Source organism: Thermobia domestica, chromosome 5 (genome assembly GCF_964235325.1).
Source record: "Thermobia domestica chromosome 5, izTheDome1.hap1.1, whole genome shotgun sequence".
Classification (NCBI taxonomy): Eukaryota; Metazoa; Arthropoda; class Insecta; order Zygentoma; family Lepismatidae; genus Thermobia; species Thermobia domestica.
Genome location: NC_137458.1, coordinates 163,643,301 through 163,660,910, shown reverse-complemented (window position 1 = coordinate 163,660,910; position 17,610 = coordinate 163,643,301). Strand labels below are relative to the sequence as shown.

At 33.5% G+C, this 17,610-nt stretch overlaps 1 protein-coding gene across 1 annotated transcript in view; it reads left to right on the top strand.

Moving 5' to 3' along the window:
• Window positions 1-15,723, top strand: part of LOC145686232 (SH2 domain-containing protein 4B-like) — a gene marked incomplete in the record, with an annotated part of 35,866 nt that extends 20,143 nt beyond the window's left edge. Inside the window, 5 exon segments of the mRNA XM_081759315.1 lie at window positions 130-291; window positions 2,297-2,433; window positions 3,271-3,434; window positions 7,881-8,078; window positions 12,070-15,723. Of these exon segments, the coding sequence (XP_081615441.1) occupies window positions 130-291; window positions 2,297-2,433; window positions 3,271-3,434; window positions 7,881-8,078; window positions 12,070-12,194 (786 nt within the window).
• Window positions 15,724-17,610: the final 1,887 nt, after the last annotated feature.

The following is a 17,610-nucleotide window of genomic DNA, read 5'->3' as shown; positions in this document are numbered from 1 at the left end:
AATTCGTCTTGTAAATCAATATCTTTCAAAGTATTAGAATTTTATTGAGCGTAACTTTTATTTGGTTGTTGGAAGTTTTACATTTTATCGTTGTGATACGAAGTTACAGTTCCGTTTGTTTTTTCATAGCCTTACGGCGTTGCTCAGCGAGTCGCACAGTGGGAGAAGAAATTGACAGAGCAGCGGACGTCAGAAATTTTCCAGAAACTTCAGAGGCAACAGAGAGAAGCAGCGAAAGAAGCTGAGGAAGCCGCACGACGACAAGAGCAGCTGTGGTTAGAAACAGGGTGAGTTGATTGAAATTGGTGTTCGTATTTTAGCCTGTGTGATTACATGAAATTTTCTCTAGCTTCATTTAAGTACACTTTTTCGATTTAGGGTTAAAGCTTAGGATTACCGTATTTCTGTTATTTTCATCCAGGACACTTTGGTAGGAAGTGTATTTTCGTTCCTGACATATCGGCGATGGTGGCTAGATGGTTAACACGCATCTTAGATTCCAAGACTATAAATGGAATGTGTGTTGTAACGCGGTGCGCTTTACAAATATTCAAGATTAATATAAATTAAGATTACATGTGTAAGAATAATATTAAAGTATGTAATACCAAAAATAATAGTTTAGAATATTACTGTCAAGTTAGGGCACCCAAAAAAGGGGTAAAAATATTGTCGCTACTGAAAGCATGGACAAGATAAAACGGCAGGACACCGGTTCAAATTCCTTCAGACTAGGGCTTACTCGAATATGTTATATTTTACAGCGTAAGAAACGTCGACAGATGAAGTAAATCAGTGGTCCATTAATAATAATTTGCTTGAATTCGAGTTCAAAATCGCTAGTGTATGTTGTAAATAGACGAGAGTCCGTTTTCAATACGTAATTGTGAGGGACATATTATTGTAGTGGAAACTACGTATTTGCAGAGTATACATAAATTCATTCATTCATTTCGCGGTGGCTCAGTGGTAGAGCGTTCACCTCCGGCGCTTGGGGTCCCTGGTTCGATCCCAGCCCGCGCCGTGTGGACTTTGTGGTGGACAAACACCGTGCTCGTGGGTTTTCTCCGGGTTCTACCGTTTCCTCCCACTTTCTTCATTCCACCATTTCATTCATTTCTCATAATCACCGTCTCCTTTAGCGTAACCGGCATAACCGTGGGACGTAAAACTTAAAGATTTCATTTCATTTTCATTCATTCATTTATTCATTTGAGAATAAAAAAAGAATCATACTTTTTCTCATTTCTATATACGATATTCGTATCGTGTCTTCGTAGTGTCATGGGACACCACACTACGAATCATGACATTTTGCTCTCAGTGCTGCCGTAGGTGGCACTTTGGGGAGAAAACCTATCAATAAGAGAAAATTGTTACGTAGTTTCATTCAATGTATACGCATTTCCTGTTATGCTTCTTTCTTACGTCGCGATTGCAGTGCCCGCTGGGATCGTTCAAAATAATTTCTATAAATATGGACAGATTTTCTGTACACTGAAAATCGTCAATCAAGAAATAATCATAGTTTGTGTATTATACTCAACACTTTCGATCTACTTGTTGCTCTTTTCTGAGAATAGCTTTTGTTACGAGACTGTTTTCTGTAGCTGCTTACTACTTACTTTTGAGTGGCTTCCTGGTTTCAGAAACAGTGACGTATAGATATCAAGAAGAGAGCTGAATTATAGTGAGCCACCAGTCATATAGTGAAGTATTTCCAATTTGAATACTTGATAAGTTAAGCAAAAACGAACTTATTTTTGCACCGCTCGGAGATTATCTTTCACTTTGTCCACAGTACAAGTTCAAGATCATCGTAATCTTTAAATGTTTGGGTAAACCTATAACTGGAGAATCAATGTGTTTCGTTCCTATTATGTATTGTTTTATTCTAACGTGTAAGGTATTTTCTCTTATTCCTATCTAGCTCTGTTTACAAGTGCATGTAAGTTCACACATCTCAGTGGAATCTAAGAAATTTGAAAAGTTTTTGTTTTTGTTTTTCCAAGTATGTTACTTCTTAAATGCTTTCGAAGAAATTTGGAAAAATCTCTTCATTTTTTTAAAAAAAACAAAGATAGAGTTATTTTCTTTTCGGATTGAACATTTAACATCTTCAACTTTGTTCTATTCCCGATGAAAGTCTCGTCATTAAAGGTATTGCTGTGGAACCTAAAATTAAGTGAATGAAGAATTTCTTTTGGCGAGAAAGCTTATTCAAGCTCTTGGAAATATAATTTTTGGAATAGTAGTTTAGATATTTATATATATAGTCATTTATTTGTTCTTAGAGAGGAGAGCCAAACAAGCTGAGCAACAGATCAGAGAAATCGCGCGCAGAGCTCGAGAGGAACATCGCAGGACATCATTACTTGAATTGGAAGGAATACCCCCTGTGCCATCAAAACCTAGCGATAAAAGCCCCGAAAGGTATGAAGTTTACATATTGTACATCATCCTTAGTAAGTTTCCATTAGCAGCTAATGAACATAGTAATATAAAAGAAATAAAAATACAAGATAAACTTCATTCGCATACATTTTAAAATTCGGTATTCACAACTTTAAGCAAGAAATGTTAATATTGAAAGAGGTAGAAATTTGTTTGTTTGAAACAGTTCTAACTATAAGGGAAAATAATAATTTTTAATGAAACCTCAAGGACTTCTTAAATATGACTTCAATAGATTCATTTAGTAACTGGAGACATCGTCCACTGGTTCAAGAAAGGAAGATTGGTGTTTGATGCAGGAACTAATAGAAAACTATAACATATTCTTTATACACCGTATCAAAAAGTGTAAAGTGTAAGTTAAATATTCTATATATTCAACTGACACTTTAATATTTTTTGACACAAAACATACAGATAATAATTAATTGTAAACTAATTGTTATAGATTATCTTAAAATTCTTCGATGGATGCTGATATTCACATTGAAAAATTTCAATGAAATAAAAATTGTAACGTCAGGTTTCAGTAGTTTTTGTGTTCAGTCACGAAGATTGTAATATCTGCATTATTAATGAATCTCTCAGCTTGCTTCATTGCATTGTTAATAAGATATCATACCGTAATATCGCTTACAATCTATAGTATATAAAATCACATACTTAAATGCTGAAAGAATGGTTTGAAAGAGTTTATCTTCAGGGCAAATTAGTATATAGTACAATTCTTATTTAAGCCAAAAGGAAGTGACCACTATTTTGGTACTTTTGTAATGTTGACACTTTTAAATACTGGGATTTTTATCCCCAATGTAGTAAACCACCATGTTCGCCCGAGGAAAAAACCTTCTGCAGTCCAATAACAATTAACACAAAGCCTCCAAACAAAGAAGCCATCATCCACTGGTTCAAGGAGAAGGAAGTGGCGCGGCATGCAGGAATTGATCCACTTACATATCAACCAGCGCCATGGTTCCATGGTAAGCAATGCATGTGGAAGCCTTTTTTCTCTATGAATGTTAACAGAGTTAATAGACGTTTCACAATCTACAATATGCAAAATATCAAACAGTTTGGAAATAATAAGTTTCTGTCATGCTATGCGTACCTAAAGACATAAAATTTAGAATAATATTTATTTGACTTGTTTTCTATCTTGAAGTCCTCATTACTGGTAAACATATATAACTGGAGCATTAACGTGTACGTACTTCTTTTCTAAAGTACATGTTCCAAGAACTAACATTTTATGGGGAGATTATTCTCACTTGCTAATTAGAAATTTTCTGATAATTAATGTGTGAAATAATTAATGTAGATTCAATCGTAAACAAAATTTGTTCCTATTGCTTTCTGTTGTGATGCAAATATTATGTATAGATAGGTCACCGAAGTTAGTACATATCGTTAAATCCTAAAAGAATTAAAAGAATGTCGAAAGCATTTTTACTAAGCAAAAGTGTAGTGAGAAGTAAGTACTACTTGATCCAAACGAATAATTTGAATTAGAAAGAAACTAATTAACCATTACTTTTGTCAACAAATTATAAAATTAGAATATACAAATAATTTTAAAAAAAATATGAATTTGATAGTTTCAACAAATTACTTAACGAATTAGTATTAAATTTTAGAGCCATTCGGCCTAATTTCCTTCCGAATACTGAATTGTGGAATGTGGCAATTGCAGATGATAAAAACAAATATTACAACTGCTGTTATTACCAGGATACTAAATACATCACTGATAAATTGATCAAACTATGTGACGTCAATACTAATAAATATGTTAGCTTTTTCGTCTTTCATTTGATTTTCCCTGAAAAATCAAGAATACTATATATCATACGAGTTCACCCGAACTAATCCGATCTGGATCAAACTTGGGCATAATAGAACATTACTTACTTAGATATAAGCTTGTAAAATATGTTGTGCAGGCTCACAGTTCACGAATTATGGGTGGTCAAATTGGTCAAATTTTGAGTCACATTTTCGAAATAATAATAATAATAATAATAATATGAAAAAATAATCATACACTGAAATATCCGATCGGTATTAAACTCGGCTTGGTTGTAGATTTTGATCTGGTATATAATCGTGTGAAATATTATGTTGTGTAGGCTTCCACTCCCGAGTTACGGACGTTGAAATTTTGAGTAATATTTTCAGAAACAAAAAATCATACACAGAACTCATTCGATCGGGATCAAACTTGGCATGGTCACAGACTTCGATGTGCTGTACAAATTTGTGAAATAATATAGTAAACAGGCTTCTGGTTGCTAAGTTATGCAGAATTTCATTGACCATAATAAGAAATAATTAATCCATTGAGCATATTAAAAAATAATACTGTTAAAATGGCAATTAAATGTCAGGCTTGAACAGAAAGAAAGATCAAATAAAGAATGACTTTTACGACTGTGCGTATTTTGCGTGTCTCATAATCAGTACTAAAGAAATGTTACGTGAATTCAGTAAGGAGTTCTAGAAGTTTATATTATTTTCATTCTTCGCTATATAAAGTTTTGTTGTAATAGTATGCACTGCTTTAAAGGGTAAATAAGATATTTCAATATTTTAGTTTCTAAATAAAAAAACAAAATCCAGCCAATCCAAACATTTATTGTTATTAATCTGTGTTACAATTTCGGGAATATTTCATTGGTTTTATGATACACATTATCTAATGAAGAAAATGAACTATATGTATTGCTGAAACTCTAACAAAGGTTAATAAATGTGTTTTTGATTTGGTCAGGTTTTATTTTCATTTAAGTTTGGTTTCTAGTAAATTTTGTTAATAAGAATTGAGGAAAACCAAAAATGGAGCAAACGCTTGCGAACTTGGTCAATAATTAGGTTTTGGATCAGGGACCATAGAATTTTTGAACGGCCCCAAAATCGAGTTTTCGTATTTTCTACGGAATAAGCACATCATACTGAGTTAAGTGATAGTTTGAGTTTGGCTACACTATATGTAGTTCTCCAGATATAAGGCCTACAAGAACATTTTTGGTTGAAATATATATTGGATCTTTTGATCCAAAAAGAAAGACTCTTTCAAATATGTTGATGTCTTTGGGTTGAAGGACACTATAATGAATTAAAATGGATAATGATTGAAATGATGAACGGTACGATAATAAGTGGGAGCAAACTCGTCAACTACTTGTATACGTCAACAACTTGTATACACTCGCTCTTTGACCACTCCAAGGATTGCATAGTCTGAGAACAAACAAGACTTTGTTAAAATATGGGTGATCGTGCAGTTTGTTTTGAAGAAGCTACTTTACGTTGAAAGTTCCTTGGAGAGTTGGGTGCTAAAAAGTAAAGTTCCTTGGAGAGTTGGGTGCTAAGCAGTACTGAAGGTGTACTATGTTTTATTTATACGTATTCTTTCGGTTACAAATTTGTTGATTAACTGTTTAGTTTAATATATGTAATAAATAGAAACATATTTACCTTAAATTTATTTTCGTTCTCATAAAACTTGAAGTACAGGGAAGTATTAAACAGCAATAGAGATTTTTTTTATTATTTTTTTTTTTTTTATTTTACGAATTATTGACCACAAACAGTCTAAATATCTAATGCTAGAACATTATTTAAATATAAAGAATAATTGCTAGTTGTAATTGCATGATATTGGCGAGAGTAGCTACTTACGTGATACTTGATTATTTACTCAAGATATAAGAATATTATTTAATTATCCTTTATTGCTTAAACAGTTTCAAGTATCATTATCCCAGATACGTAGGTAAATATTGTATGGTGAAGAGTAGGCAAATAAATAAACATTGTAAAATTCATTTATGAATAAGTATTCTCTACAAGAGTTTGACGTCCCGGACACACGGAGGTAGTTTAAAGTTTCTTTTGATGATACCAAACCTCGATATTGAATAATAAATGGATGCCTAGGTAGAACCAACGTTAATGTATTAAGTACCAATGATGCTATTTGGATTGTAGGTGACGTGAATGTATTAGTGAAGAAACTATTTGAAATAATATAACAAATTTCGGACGGGATGTTTCCTGTGTGGTTACTCTTAACTATGTTATTCTTTGTATATATGCATATATACAGAGAATTATCAATTTAATGGAAAAAGCTGGAGTTACAAACACGTCAGATGTCTGACTTGGTCAGGTCGCGACCGCAGATTGTGGAGGTAATATGTTGTGGCAAACTCCATACTACGTGAGGAGCAGTAGAATAGCAATGTGCAGTGGACTGAGCAGACTGTGATGCTGTAAAATGGGCGACCTCTCTGATTTCCCAAGAGGGAAAATTGGTGCGTGGTTAGGTGGTGCGAGCGTGACGGCAGTGGCAAGCGTGTTAAATGTATCGCGAGGGACAATGTCCAAGGTGATAACGGTCTACAAAACCCACGACAAAACTGAATCTGCGAAAAGGAACAGTGGTCGGAAGAAAATGCTTAGTGACAGGTCCCGCCGAGCATTAAAGCGTATTGTCACTCAGAACCGTTGTGCAACTGCAGTGCAAGTAACGGAGGAACTCAAGCAGCATCTCTCACAGCTTGTGTTGACAGTCATAACATGGACATACGGGATCGGATACGGGATCATAACGCTTTAGCATAAGGTTTTATGTGAACAACAATGTCCTGGCTTTCAGTGGGTCCTGTAGAACATGTACCAATCGCACCCACTGCCTGTGTTTATGTCGTCATTTTAGGGGACAATGTATATCCTATGATTCAGATGTTGTTTTTGAGCAATGTCACTCCCAGGATGATAATGCACTCATTCACACAACTGGAGTTTTTGCGACATTATTAGAGGAACATCGGAATGGAGTGAAACCCTCCCTTGGCCCGCCCTATACCCGGACCTGAATCCAATTGAACATCTGTGGTCCGTTTTGGAGACGCGAATCCGTCTCAGATTTCCACCTCTACTCTGTCACCGAATTGAGTGATTCACTGTACGTGAAATGATGTAATGTTTCACTTGGTACCGTTTACGATATCTATATTTAACATCACTTCAAAGCTATTTTGAGCACGAAAGGTGGTCCAACGCATATTAGTCTAAGCACTTTTTCCAGGCGTTTTCTCATAAAACACCGCCAAGTGAACTTTGTGGTGGACAAACACCGTGTGCGTGGATTTTCTCGGGGTTCTCCCGTTTCCTCCCACTTTCTTCATTCCACCGTTTCATTCATTTCTCATAATCACCGTCTCCTTTAGCCTAACCGGCATAACCGTGGGACGTAAAACTCAAAGATTTCATTTTTTCTCATAAAACAGTAAGCCTCTGTGTATTGTGTTTTCAACTTATCATGCTGAACTGTAACTATTTTTTTTCACTGTCTTTTACAATTTCAAATATTTAATTATTGTCAGTAAAGTTATAATGATCTTTGCTGCTTTTATCTTTTACAGGTCTGATATCTCGACAAGAAGCTGAATCTCTTTTGAACGAAAAAACAGTGGGTACTTTTCTGGTCAGAGTCTCTGAAAGGATCTGGGGCTATACAATCACATACAGAGAAAATGGAAGATTTAAACATTACCTAATTGATGCTTCCAATGGGCATTATCAGTTTCTGGGAACTAATCAATTAGCTCACAATACTTTGAGTAAGTGCTTACAAAATTTTATCGCATAAAACATATAGACTATTGTAGAAAAAGAATGAGAGATTAGAAGGTATTTTTGGATGATTTTTGCATAAAAAATTCTCAATATCTGGTCTACAATCTACTGTTAAATGTTTGAGTTCGAATTAATATTGGAGTTTAATGAAATTGTTAGTTTTGTTCAAAATTCATCAACAATTAAAGGAGTTAATACCATAAATTTTCAGATTAACTCCAAACTACAGAATTGTTTTTTGTTGCCATCAAAAGCAGGCTCCCGCTTAATACATTTGGTATTAAATGTGGACAATGTACTGCAACTATTTTACGGAAAGATTTAATAGATCGTTCCTTTTGTGTTAAGAAGTATTGATAATATTGTTTTATCAATTTCCGAGTAATACAGTGATATATTATTATATAGTTTAATTCATTTCACTTCAGCACTTTATATTTACTTCCCTTACCCGTTTCGTTTCTTTTTTCAACATATGCATTACTTTAAAATCTTGAGCTTTTAAAAGTGAACCGATTTCATGAAAGCTGTGTTTTATTAAGAAAGGTACTTCAAACTTTCAAGTCACAAATATTTTACTGATAATCAATTTTTACTTCTTTTCCTACGAGCGTTTAATGGGGGGTCACCATTGGCAGCACGAAAAATATATTGACGATATGAAAATTCCTCCCAAACACGTTGCAGCATATCACGATCCACTGAGTTGATTACTGTTGTAATGCTGCTTTGTATCCTTTGTCTTTTAATTGTCGAAACCACCGTTAACAAGCAAACCGGTTTTCGCGAACTCGAAAACCCAAGACTCTTTTTGCTTAAATGTTGCCATTACGAGTGTGAACGACCAACTGAGCGTTGAGAAGGAACGACCGATCCAGAGCGGACAGAGCGCCCTACTGGCAACTTTTCAAACCTTGGAAACCTATTTCAATGATGACTTGTTTCGGGAAAATACTTAAGTACTATAAAATAGCTTCGAAATCCCTTCATCCTTTTTGATAAACTTAGTGTAATTTTGGTACAGAGCACTAACACGGTACTATAACGGACACTATAACTGTATAGATATATATTTTATAGACATTAACAGACATTGATATTGTCATGGAAATAAAGACATATAATCACTGCTGTCTCTATTTGATTCATGTGATTCTTTCCCTATCTTTGTGGATGATTCCTAACACGCATCTTCATGCTTCCTTGTGTAGTCTGCAGATGGTGAATGTGTGATTTTGTTAGTGTCCACGTCTCTGATCCATATGTCAATACAAGCAGAACACATTTATTGACAATTTTACGCTTTAGGTATGTTGACATTTGGCTTTTCCATATGAAGCTGTTTCTTCCAAATGTACTCCAGCGTAGCTTAATATGTTTGTTAATGTCTTCTTTAATGTTTCCACCTATGAATATCTTCTGTCCCAGATAGACGTTGATATTCACTAGTTCTATATCCGTATTTTCAACTTAAATCCTTCGCTTTCTTGCAAATCTGTTGAACATCACATTAATCTTTTCCATATTCATATTCTTTGCTCTTTAGATTAAAGTCTTCTATTATATCTTGCAGTTCTGAGTTGATACTTGCGAAAAGAACGATGCCAACAGCAAAACTAGCATGAGCCAGATGTTTTCCACATTTATCCCTTTATTCTTCCAGCTGAGAGATCGAAATACGTACTCCAGTAGATTAAAAAAATGTGGGAGAGAGAGTATCACCCTGTCGTTTATCTCCTTTTCTATGCGTACAGTCTTAGAAGAGGCAAACAGTTGGATTTTTGCATTAGCTTGTTTATGGATGTTATGTATAACTTTTATATAAGCATCTTCGGCACCATTTGATTTAAGAGAGTTAATAACTGTTGATATGTTCACGCTAATTTGTACTCGTTTAACTTTGTCACTTCCCTTACTACTTGAGCATGATCTACTGTGTTGTAACCACTTTTAAATCTAGCCTGTACTCTTGGTTGGGCGAGATCTGTTATTTCTAATCTGTTCGTCAATACCTTCGTAAATACTGCGTAGATTGCAGAGAGTAGATTAGTAAAGCTAAAGTTGCAAAGATCATCTCTGTGTCCTTTTTTATGCGGCAGTATGAACATGGTACTTCTTCAATTTTCGGAAACTCGACCGCTTTGTAGACACTTGGTACAAAGCTGCGCAAGGGCTTTTTATGCTTTTCCACCAGCGTCCTTTAGTATGTCGAATGTAACTCCATCTTCAGCCGGTGCCTTTCATCGTTTGATGCTCCTTATACCATACGCAATTGCTTGCAGTACCGGGGGTGTCTGTCTATTTTCTCTTCATCTTCGCTTTCTTTCACTTCCGATTCATTGTTTGTTTCGCTAACTTGCTGTAGAATAGTTGAATGTCCTTCAGTATTCCTTGAGGTTTTTAGTGATTGTGCCATCATCTTTCTTTATTGCTACAATCTGCTTTCGTCCATTGCTAAGGTTCTACTTTGCCTTCTTAAGACCCATGTTGTCTTCATTTTTCTTACAAGGTTGCTGTTGAACTTTCTTATATTTTCTGTTATATATTTCCGTATTTGCTTGCAAAATTCAACATATTCTATTTTAGATGTATGTATCATTGTCAAGATTAACCTTCATATCTCTTCTTTTCTTCATCAGATCGTATTTTTCTTATGATATTTTTTTCATTCTTCGTCGCAATACCTCCTACCTTCGTAGCTATATCCATCAGAATCTGTATAGTCCATTAGCTTCTGAAATGCCCATATCATCCTCGAGTGGTCTGTTTTTCAGTAAAATGCGTTATTTTACTTTCTACGCATTCCTATCATCCTGCAAGCTTATTTCTTTCCAGTTTGATCTTCAAGTACAGTTTACACCTTACCATTCGATGATCACTTCCTGTGTTGAACATTTGCTGAACATTGCAGTCTTCAATCACGTATATTTTGTTTGATATGGTAGTGAATTTCGCGCTTGTCCTTCCTCTTGGATGTCTCCAAGTTCATTTCCTGTACTTGTTATTAAAGAAGGAATACATCATGCACGTGTTCTCAGCCTCGGCGAATTCTACTAAACTGTTTCTACGTTCGTCTTGTTCACCATATCTTAAATTTCCTATTGAGTTTGTTTGTCTCTTTATGTCCCATTCTGGCATTTTAAATCTCCCATAATAATTTTTACCGAATTATTTCCTCTGTTATTGAACTCTCTCATTTCTTCGTAGAATTCTTTCACGTCTTCTTTTCTTTTCTTAATGGCTTGTTGTGGAATCATATACTTTAATCACTTTGTAGTTGTAGACCTTTGAGTTTGACAACAGCTCTAGTTAGTCGAGTAGAGATATTATCCATCTCCACGGCATTGTTTTTCAGATTTTCATTGATTGGAAATTCAATAACACCGGTATTGCCACACTTTGTTCTTCTGTAATAGAATAGGTGTCCAGTCTTCCAATCGATTACTTCTTTTCCGTTTCTTTTTATGTAGCTTTTCTTCCAACTCCTGAAATCTTGCTTCTGACGAGAGAGGTCTTGCACTATACGTAGCCATAGTAAGTTTTAAGTGGCAACCTAGTTCATAACTTTGGGGATTTTTAGAAACCTTTGCGTGCATGTGATTCTGGACATTGCCTTGTCCAGACAGAATTCGGCTTCCGAAGAACGAGGGCTTTGGCTTATTGTGACCTGTCATGATAAACAAAAAGACATATTTGGCCCAGGTCACCGTGCTGGCTAGGCATATTGATGATAGTCTTTCCTGTTCACCTCGTTACCATTAGTGAAACCTTTTAAGTTTCACTATGGAAAGGAAGTTTGCAGTCTGTAAGTTTGTGTTCTTGAAAATACAAGGACTGTGTTTGCATAGTGATTTTTAACAATATTTACACAAACTTAAAAGAGAGAAAGAGTTGCTACCACTTGAATTAAAAAAATACAATGGTATACTTGAAAATTAAAAAACATAACGCTAAACAATATTACTTTTGTTTCAGATGACTTGGTCGTTTACCACAGCAAGAACCCCATATCTGTGATAGGAGGAGAACTTCTACGATATCCATGTCCCCGAACGGGAGTGCCCGCCATATTTGAAGGAGTGCCAGGAATCAAGTCGTGAACAGTGTATTGTTTTCAGTTTGTTTGGGTTTTGTTTACAACAGTTTTTTAAAAAATATTTTGTTTTTCTCGAAATTCCACAATGAAACCACGTCATCAACGAATAAAAAGACTGCAATGAAGAGCCTACTTAATTGATGAGATTTCCTAGTGCGTTGTATCGCAAAGATGCTGCTCACAATAAACTATCTCAGGGGTTGTTCATGTCATGATTGGTGACTGAAAGATTGTTTTTCTTATGGTTGATTTGTTTTTAAAGATCACAATTTCAGTTACATCATAGAGAAAAGCAATTGTATTTTGTATGGTGATCTTAAAGTATGTACTTAGCACTATCTGGAAATCATGCCTTTGAGGACTAAATGAAATTCGTCTATGCGGATATGTTGTCCTGAGAAGTGTCAAATTATGTTTGGTTGCGCATTGAAAGATACATATAGATAATTTTTTAAAAATCTTGTGGTATGAATACCAAATGAGTAAGAAAAGTTAAAGTATGTGTGTTTTGAGCTGTGTGCAGTATTGCGTGCTTGTGTTTGTACCTGTGTGTTTGTGTGTGAGAGTGGGAAACAGAAAAAAAGAAAGTGTGTATTTAGGTGTAGTTAAATGTAATTTACGAGGACATTTTATAATTTGTATCAACTATCAAAATTGATTGATATAAATTTTCTTTACTGTTTGGTTTTAATTTTGTGGTTGAAGCCAAATTAATTTTGCCACAACAGGTCTAATCTTCCTAAGGTTCTGTAAAAAATATGGATATTGCGTTTATATTAAATACAGTGTTGAAGAGAGAATAGTATTATACTTTTTTTTTTTTTTTTTTTTTTTTTTTTTTGAGAAGTTCATACAACACATTTGATTTACATTTTGTTGAAAAGCGAAGGAATGTGTGCTGATTTTAATTTATATTTTACTGTAAAATTTTAAATACTTAGATTAAAAAGAATAATCATATTTGTTAATATCGTACATGTAGGAATTTCATGGATGCTGTACTCATTATAGAATCTGTAATAGTTTCTACATTTAGGACTATACACACACAGGGAGAGATTAATATCAAAGTGAAAAACAAACTTATTTGGAGTTCATTGTCTGTAGTTAATGTATTAGTTAATCAAGCTAGTACATTAATATTTTCATGGTTATTTGGTTAATGAGAGATTGTAACAAAATGGGTGTGTGCTGGTTAGGTGAGTTGTTATATTTACATGGCTGTCTCTATTTCCACCTGATGTTATTTTTATTCTTGAAATAAATTTCCTTATAGAAAACCGGGTTGAAGTGGACCGCATGTATGAATTTAGCATCATCATAAATTACAAAAGAAAATATTCTGTGTATTTTGGCTGTTTCAATAATAAATTTTAGCATGGACCCAAGCTGATAAGTTTCTGGTTCCACGGACATAGGTACAGCTCAAAATGTATTGTTGCATATAAGAGCAAACTTGTTTGTCCATCCAACTATGAATTTTATACCTAAAGAAAGATTAACTGTTTAGTATAATACATATTGCAGATTTCATATGTGAACTCACTTAAATTGTACTTTTGATAGTCAGGTTTCATGTATTAACTTACCTAAGTTATATTTTTGATATTTGTAAATGATAATTTCAGGCAGCTTTTTCCCCTGCACCTTTTGTCAAAGAACTTAGAATGTATTAGAATGTTTGAGATATTGCAGAAGATAAAAAACAATGGAAAGTTTTTAGCTATCGAAATGTAATATTGTTAGTATTATTTTAAATATATAGGAAAAGGAATATATGTAGTTTCCGCCATATAAGAGCATTTATTCATTTGTTTTTACTTCTGTAATTCCTTAAATTTCCCAACTCCTCGTTTCTAAGTTGGATTCTCTGACGAAGGAACCAAAGAGAAAAGCTGTTGAAATTATGTCACAAAATATTAAACATACAAACAGAACTTACGTGAGTTCATACTTTTTTTTTTTTTTTTGGTACGCTCTTACCTTAATATTGCAAATCCCATCTGTGAATAATGAGACAGTTGTTACAGGTGAATTAATGAATGCGGCGAAAGTGAGTGAAACAAAGATGACGCTTAAAGGTACTGCTAAATAAGCTTATCCTTTGTATTCTAAGATACCGTAAGACTAAAGCTCATTATTTCATGGAGAACTAATGCTTAAATTTTTGGCTTGATAGGTTGTATTATGCTTTTTCTTTAAGGCAAATTCCATGAAGCAGTTGTAATATAGGCGTTGCAGGACATATTTATGCATTATTGATACTGAAAACTGGGTTGATATAGAGAGAGAAAACTCACTTTTGGAGGGAGCGCTTATAACATCCCTGTCTGTAAATCTAATTCATGCAAACTCCTGATTAAGTTTATGTTGCAATTATAATTCAGGTAACAAGTGTAGAATCTGAAATTAATCTCATACTTAATTTGTTATTGAAAGGAACTATTGAATGATTGATAAGCAATCATGATAAAAAAAAAATAATAATAATAATAATAATAATGTATGTTGTTAGTATAACAGAGGTAAGAGAGTACACCATTTACATATGACGATACAATTCGTAAAACGTGATAATACTTATGAGAAGATTGATTAGACATATCTTGTGTACTATGAAATGTCAAAATAGTACGTTGTGAGACATGAATAAAACCATACAGCCTGCCATTTGGGAAACATGTAACTACAATAAGAGCTTCGCAATTACACATTTGAACTGCAAGATAAACCCGTGGAAGCTTTTTACATTTTTCTTTTCACGACTTCCTACTTTCATTAATGTACAGAAATTCAAGACTTTTAATTCCAAATTTTTCATAGAATTAATTTTCTTCGTAAACGACGCTAAGTCATGTAGTAAGTAAATCACAAATATTTAGACAAGAAACAACAAATAAGTTTTTTTTTCTTTCTTTTGAATATAGTTTTCTGAAGTTACCTTATAGAGATTTTCCAAATTCCTTTCCTTCCCTTCCATTGTAGACGGAACTTTGAAATTTAAATACGAAGAGTATATATTTTTGGAAATTATGCAAAGTAAACCGTGTGAATCAGTACAGAACCTGTTGAGGTTGAAACTGTGCCAGTATTTTATTACATGATAAATTTTTACATTGTAATGTTTTACATGGCAAATTTCTCCATAAGTCTATTCGTATTATGTGAAATTTTATGTTTCGTGTATAAACTATTAAGGAGTATAATTGTTAATTTTCTTTATCTTGTCCTTACTAAATGCAGTGGTTATTTAATTTGTCCTCTTAGTATTACATTTATAAACTCATTATATTAATTTTATGTATGCTGTTAAGTATTTCTCGTGTGATATGATCGAATATAGTTTATTTATGAATGTAAATTGAACACTATTAAATGCAAAATTTCATTTTTATAAACTACTATGTGATATAATTTCTCAAATAAATGGAGAGCGCAGTGACTGAAGTAAATCACATGCAATCTGTACAAAATCCGCAAAACAAAATGAGAATGTATTTTTATTCTTAATATAAATATATTCATAATATGTTGTTCCTTGTTTCATTGTTTTTAAATATAGCCAACAAATTTTGTTTTCATATCTTGTTAATCATACCAAACAAAAAATCCTAATTCTGTAACATCATTAGTGTTTAACGAAAAAAATGTTCAAAGATGAGACATATATCAAGCAACTGATCGTATCGAGTTGAAGAAAATGAGATGAGTGAGGTTCAATGCTCATGTGTAGTTTCGAGTAAATAGAAGAAAACAAAGTTTGTGGCACTTAAAAGTCTCTCGTTTATTACCAATAATAAATAAAAGTTATCTTGCTGATTGCACATTCCTAATTGTGACACACACACATACACTCTCTGTCTTGCTCTCTCTCCTTTAGGGGAGCCGCGGTGGTTCAATGGTAAAGCTTTGACCTCAGGTGCATGGAGTCCTTGGTTCGATCCCAGTTCGCACCAAGTGAGCTTTGTAGTAGACACACACCTTGTGCATGGGTTTAGTCGTGGTTCTCCCGTTTCCTCCCACTTTCTTCATTCTACCATTTCATTCATTTCTCATCATCACCATCATCTTTAGCCTAGCCGGCATAACCGTGGGAGGTAAGAACTTAGATTTCATTTCATTTTCACACTTGACACTTTCATTCTTGTAAATATGAGTCAAGAAACATATATTTTTATTGTAACTCGAAAATTAAGTGATTCTTAGTTTGTTACTCAAAAGTAAGTAATAAAATATCTTAAGTGATTCAAAGACTTACTTAGAAACTTGTATAGAATTCACTTAAATATTTTAATTTCAGAGTGATGTGCTATGTGCAACAAATTTTGTAAGAAAGTTGAGGTATTGGGACAAAATTTTAAGTTCAGATTAGAAATAAATGCCATTTTTTCTAGAAGACAATAAGCTGAATACTTTAATTTCTCTGCTGATCGCTAAAATCTAGTATAGGTTTTTTGACTTTTATAGTAACAAATATTTTTTGATATTATAAAGTCATATCACAATTCATAGTAAGGAAAGTATTCGATAATTCAAAAAAAAAAAAAAAAAAACTAACTATATATATATATATATATATGAGTGAGAGAGAGAGAGTTAGTTAGTTTTTAGTTAGTTTTATACCTTGATGTTAAAATTTGTACCGTATTGACTAAAAAAAACTGATCGTAAATGAAGTGTTCAGAAGAAGCGTATGTTAAATTCATTCTTTCATGTATTAATAAAGCAGAACTAACCAAAGCAACAAATATAATAGTAATATTTGTGTAAAAATTTCTTCAATGTAACATAGTCTTTATCAGACACGTTATCTACTGATGATGAGATAACGTGTCTGATGAAGGCAATGTTACATTGCCGAAACTGTTGCACAGGTGTTATTAATATATTTGTTGTTTTGGTCAAATTTGTTTTATTAATCCTTGTTAAATATTTCCAAAGCTATAATGAACAATATCCAATTTTTCGTATTTTTAAGATAAATGCCATCATATATATACTTGACAAGGAGTCTACTTTACTTCAAGTCTATAAACGCGCAATGGTATTCACAGCGTTCTAAGCCTTACACGACGCTTACCTCACACGCTCGATGTTGGCTCGTGATAGAAACAGGAACAGAATGAGAGGATGAGAATGTAAGCAAAACATAGGGCTAAAAGACAGTCAAATGTCAAAACTTGAAGTTTACAACCCAATATTGCAGTAATCTAATAGTGTTGTCAACAAATCAAAGTAATATCAATCCTAAACAAATTAAACATTTCCAAATCTGACATTTCGTCGAAAAGGGAAGCAAGAACTTAAAACGAAGTGATATGATATATCAATATTCTTACGTTATGATATATCAATACAATGATATATCAATATTCTTGCAAGATTAGTAAATTGAAAGTGCTGTATTGTATACCATTGAA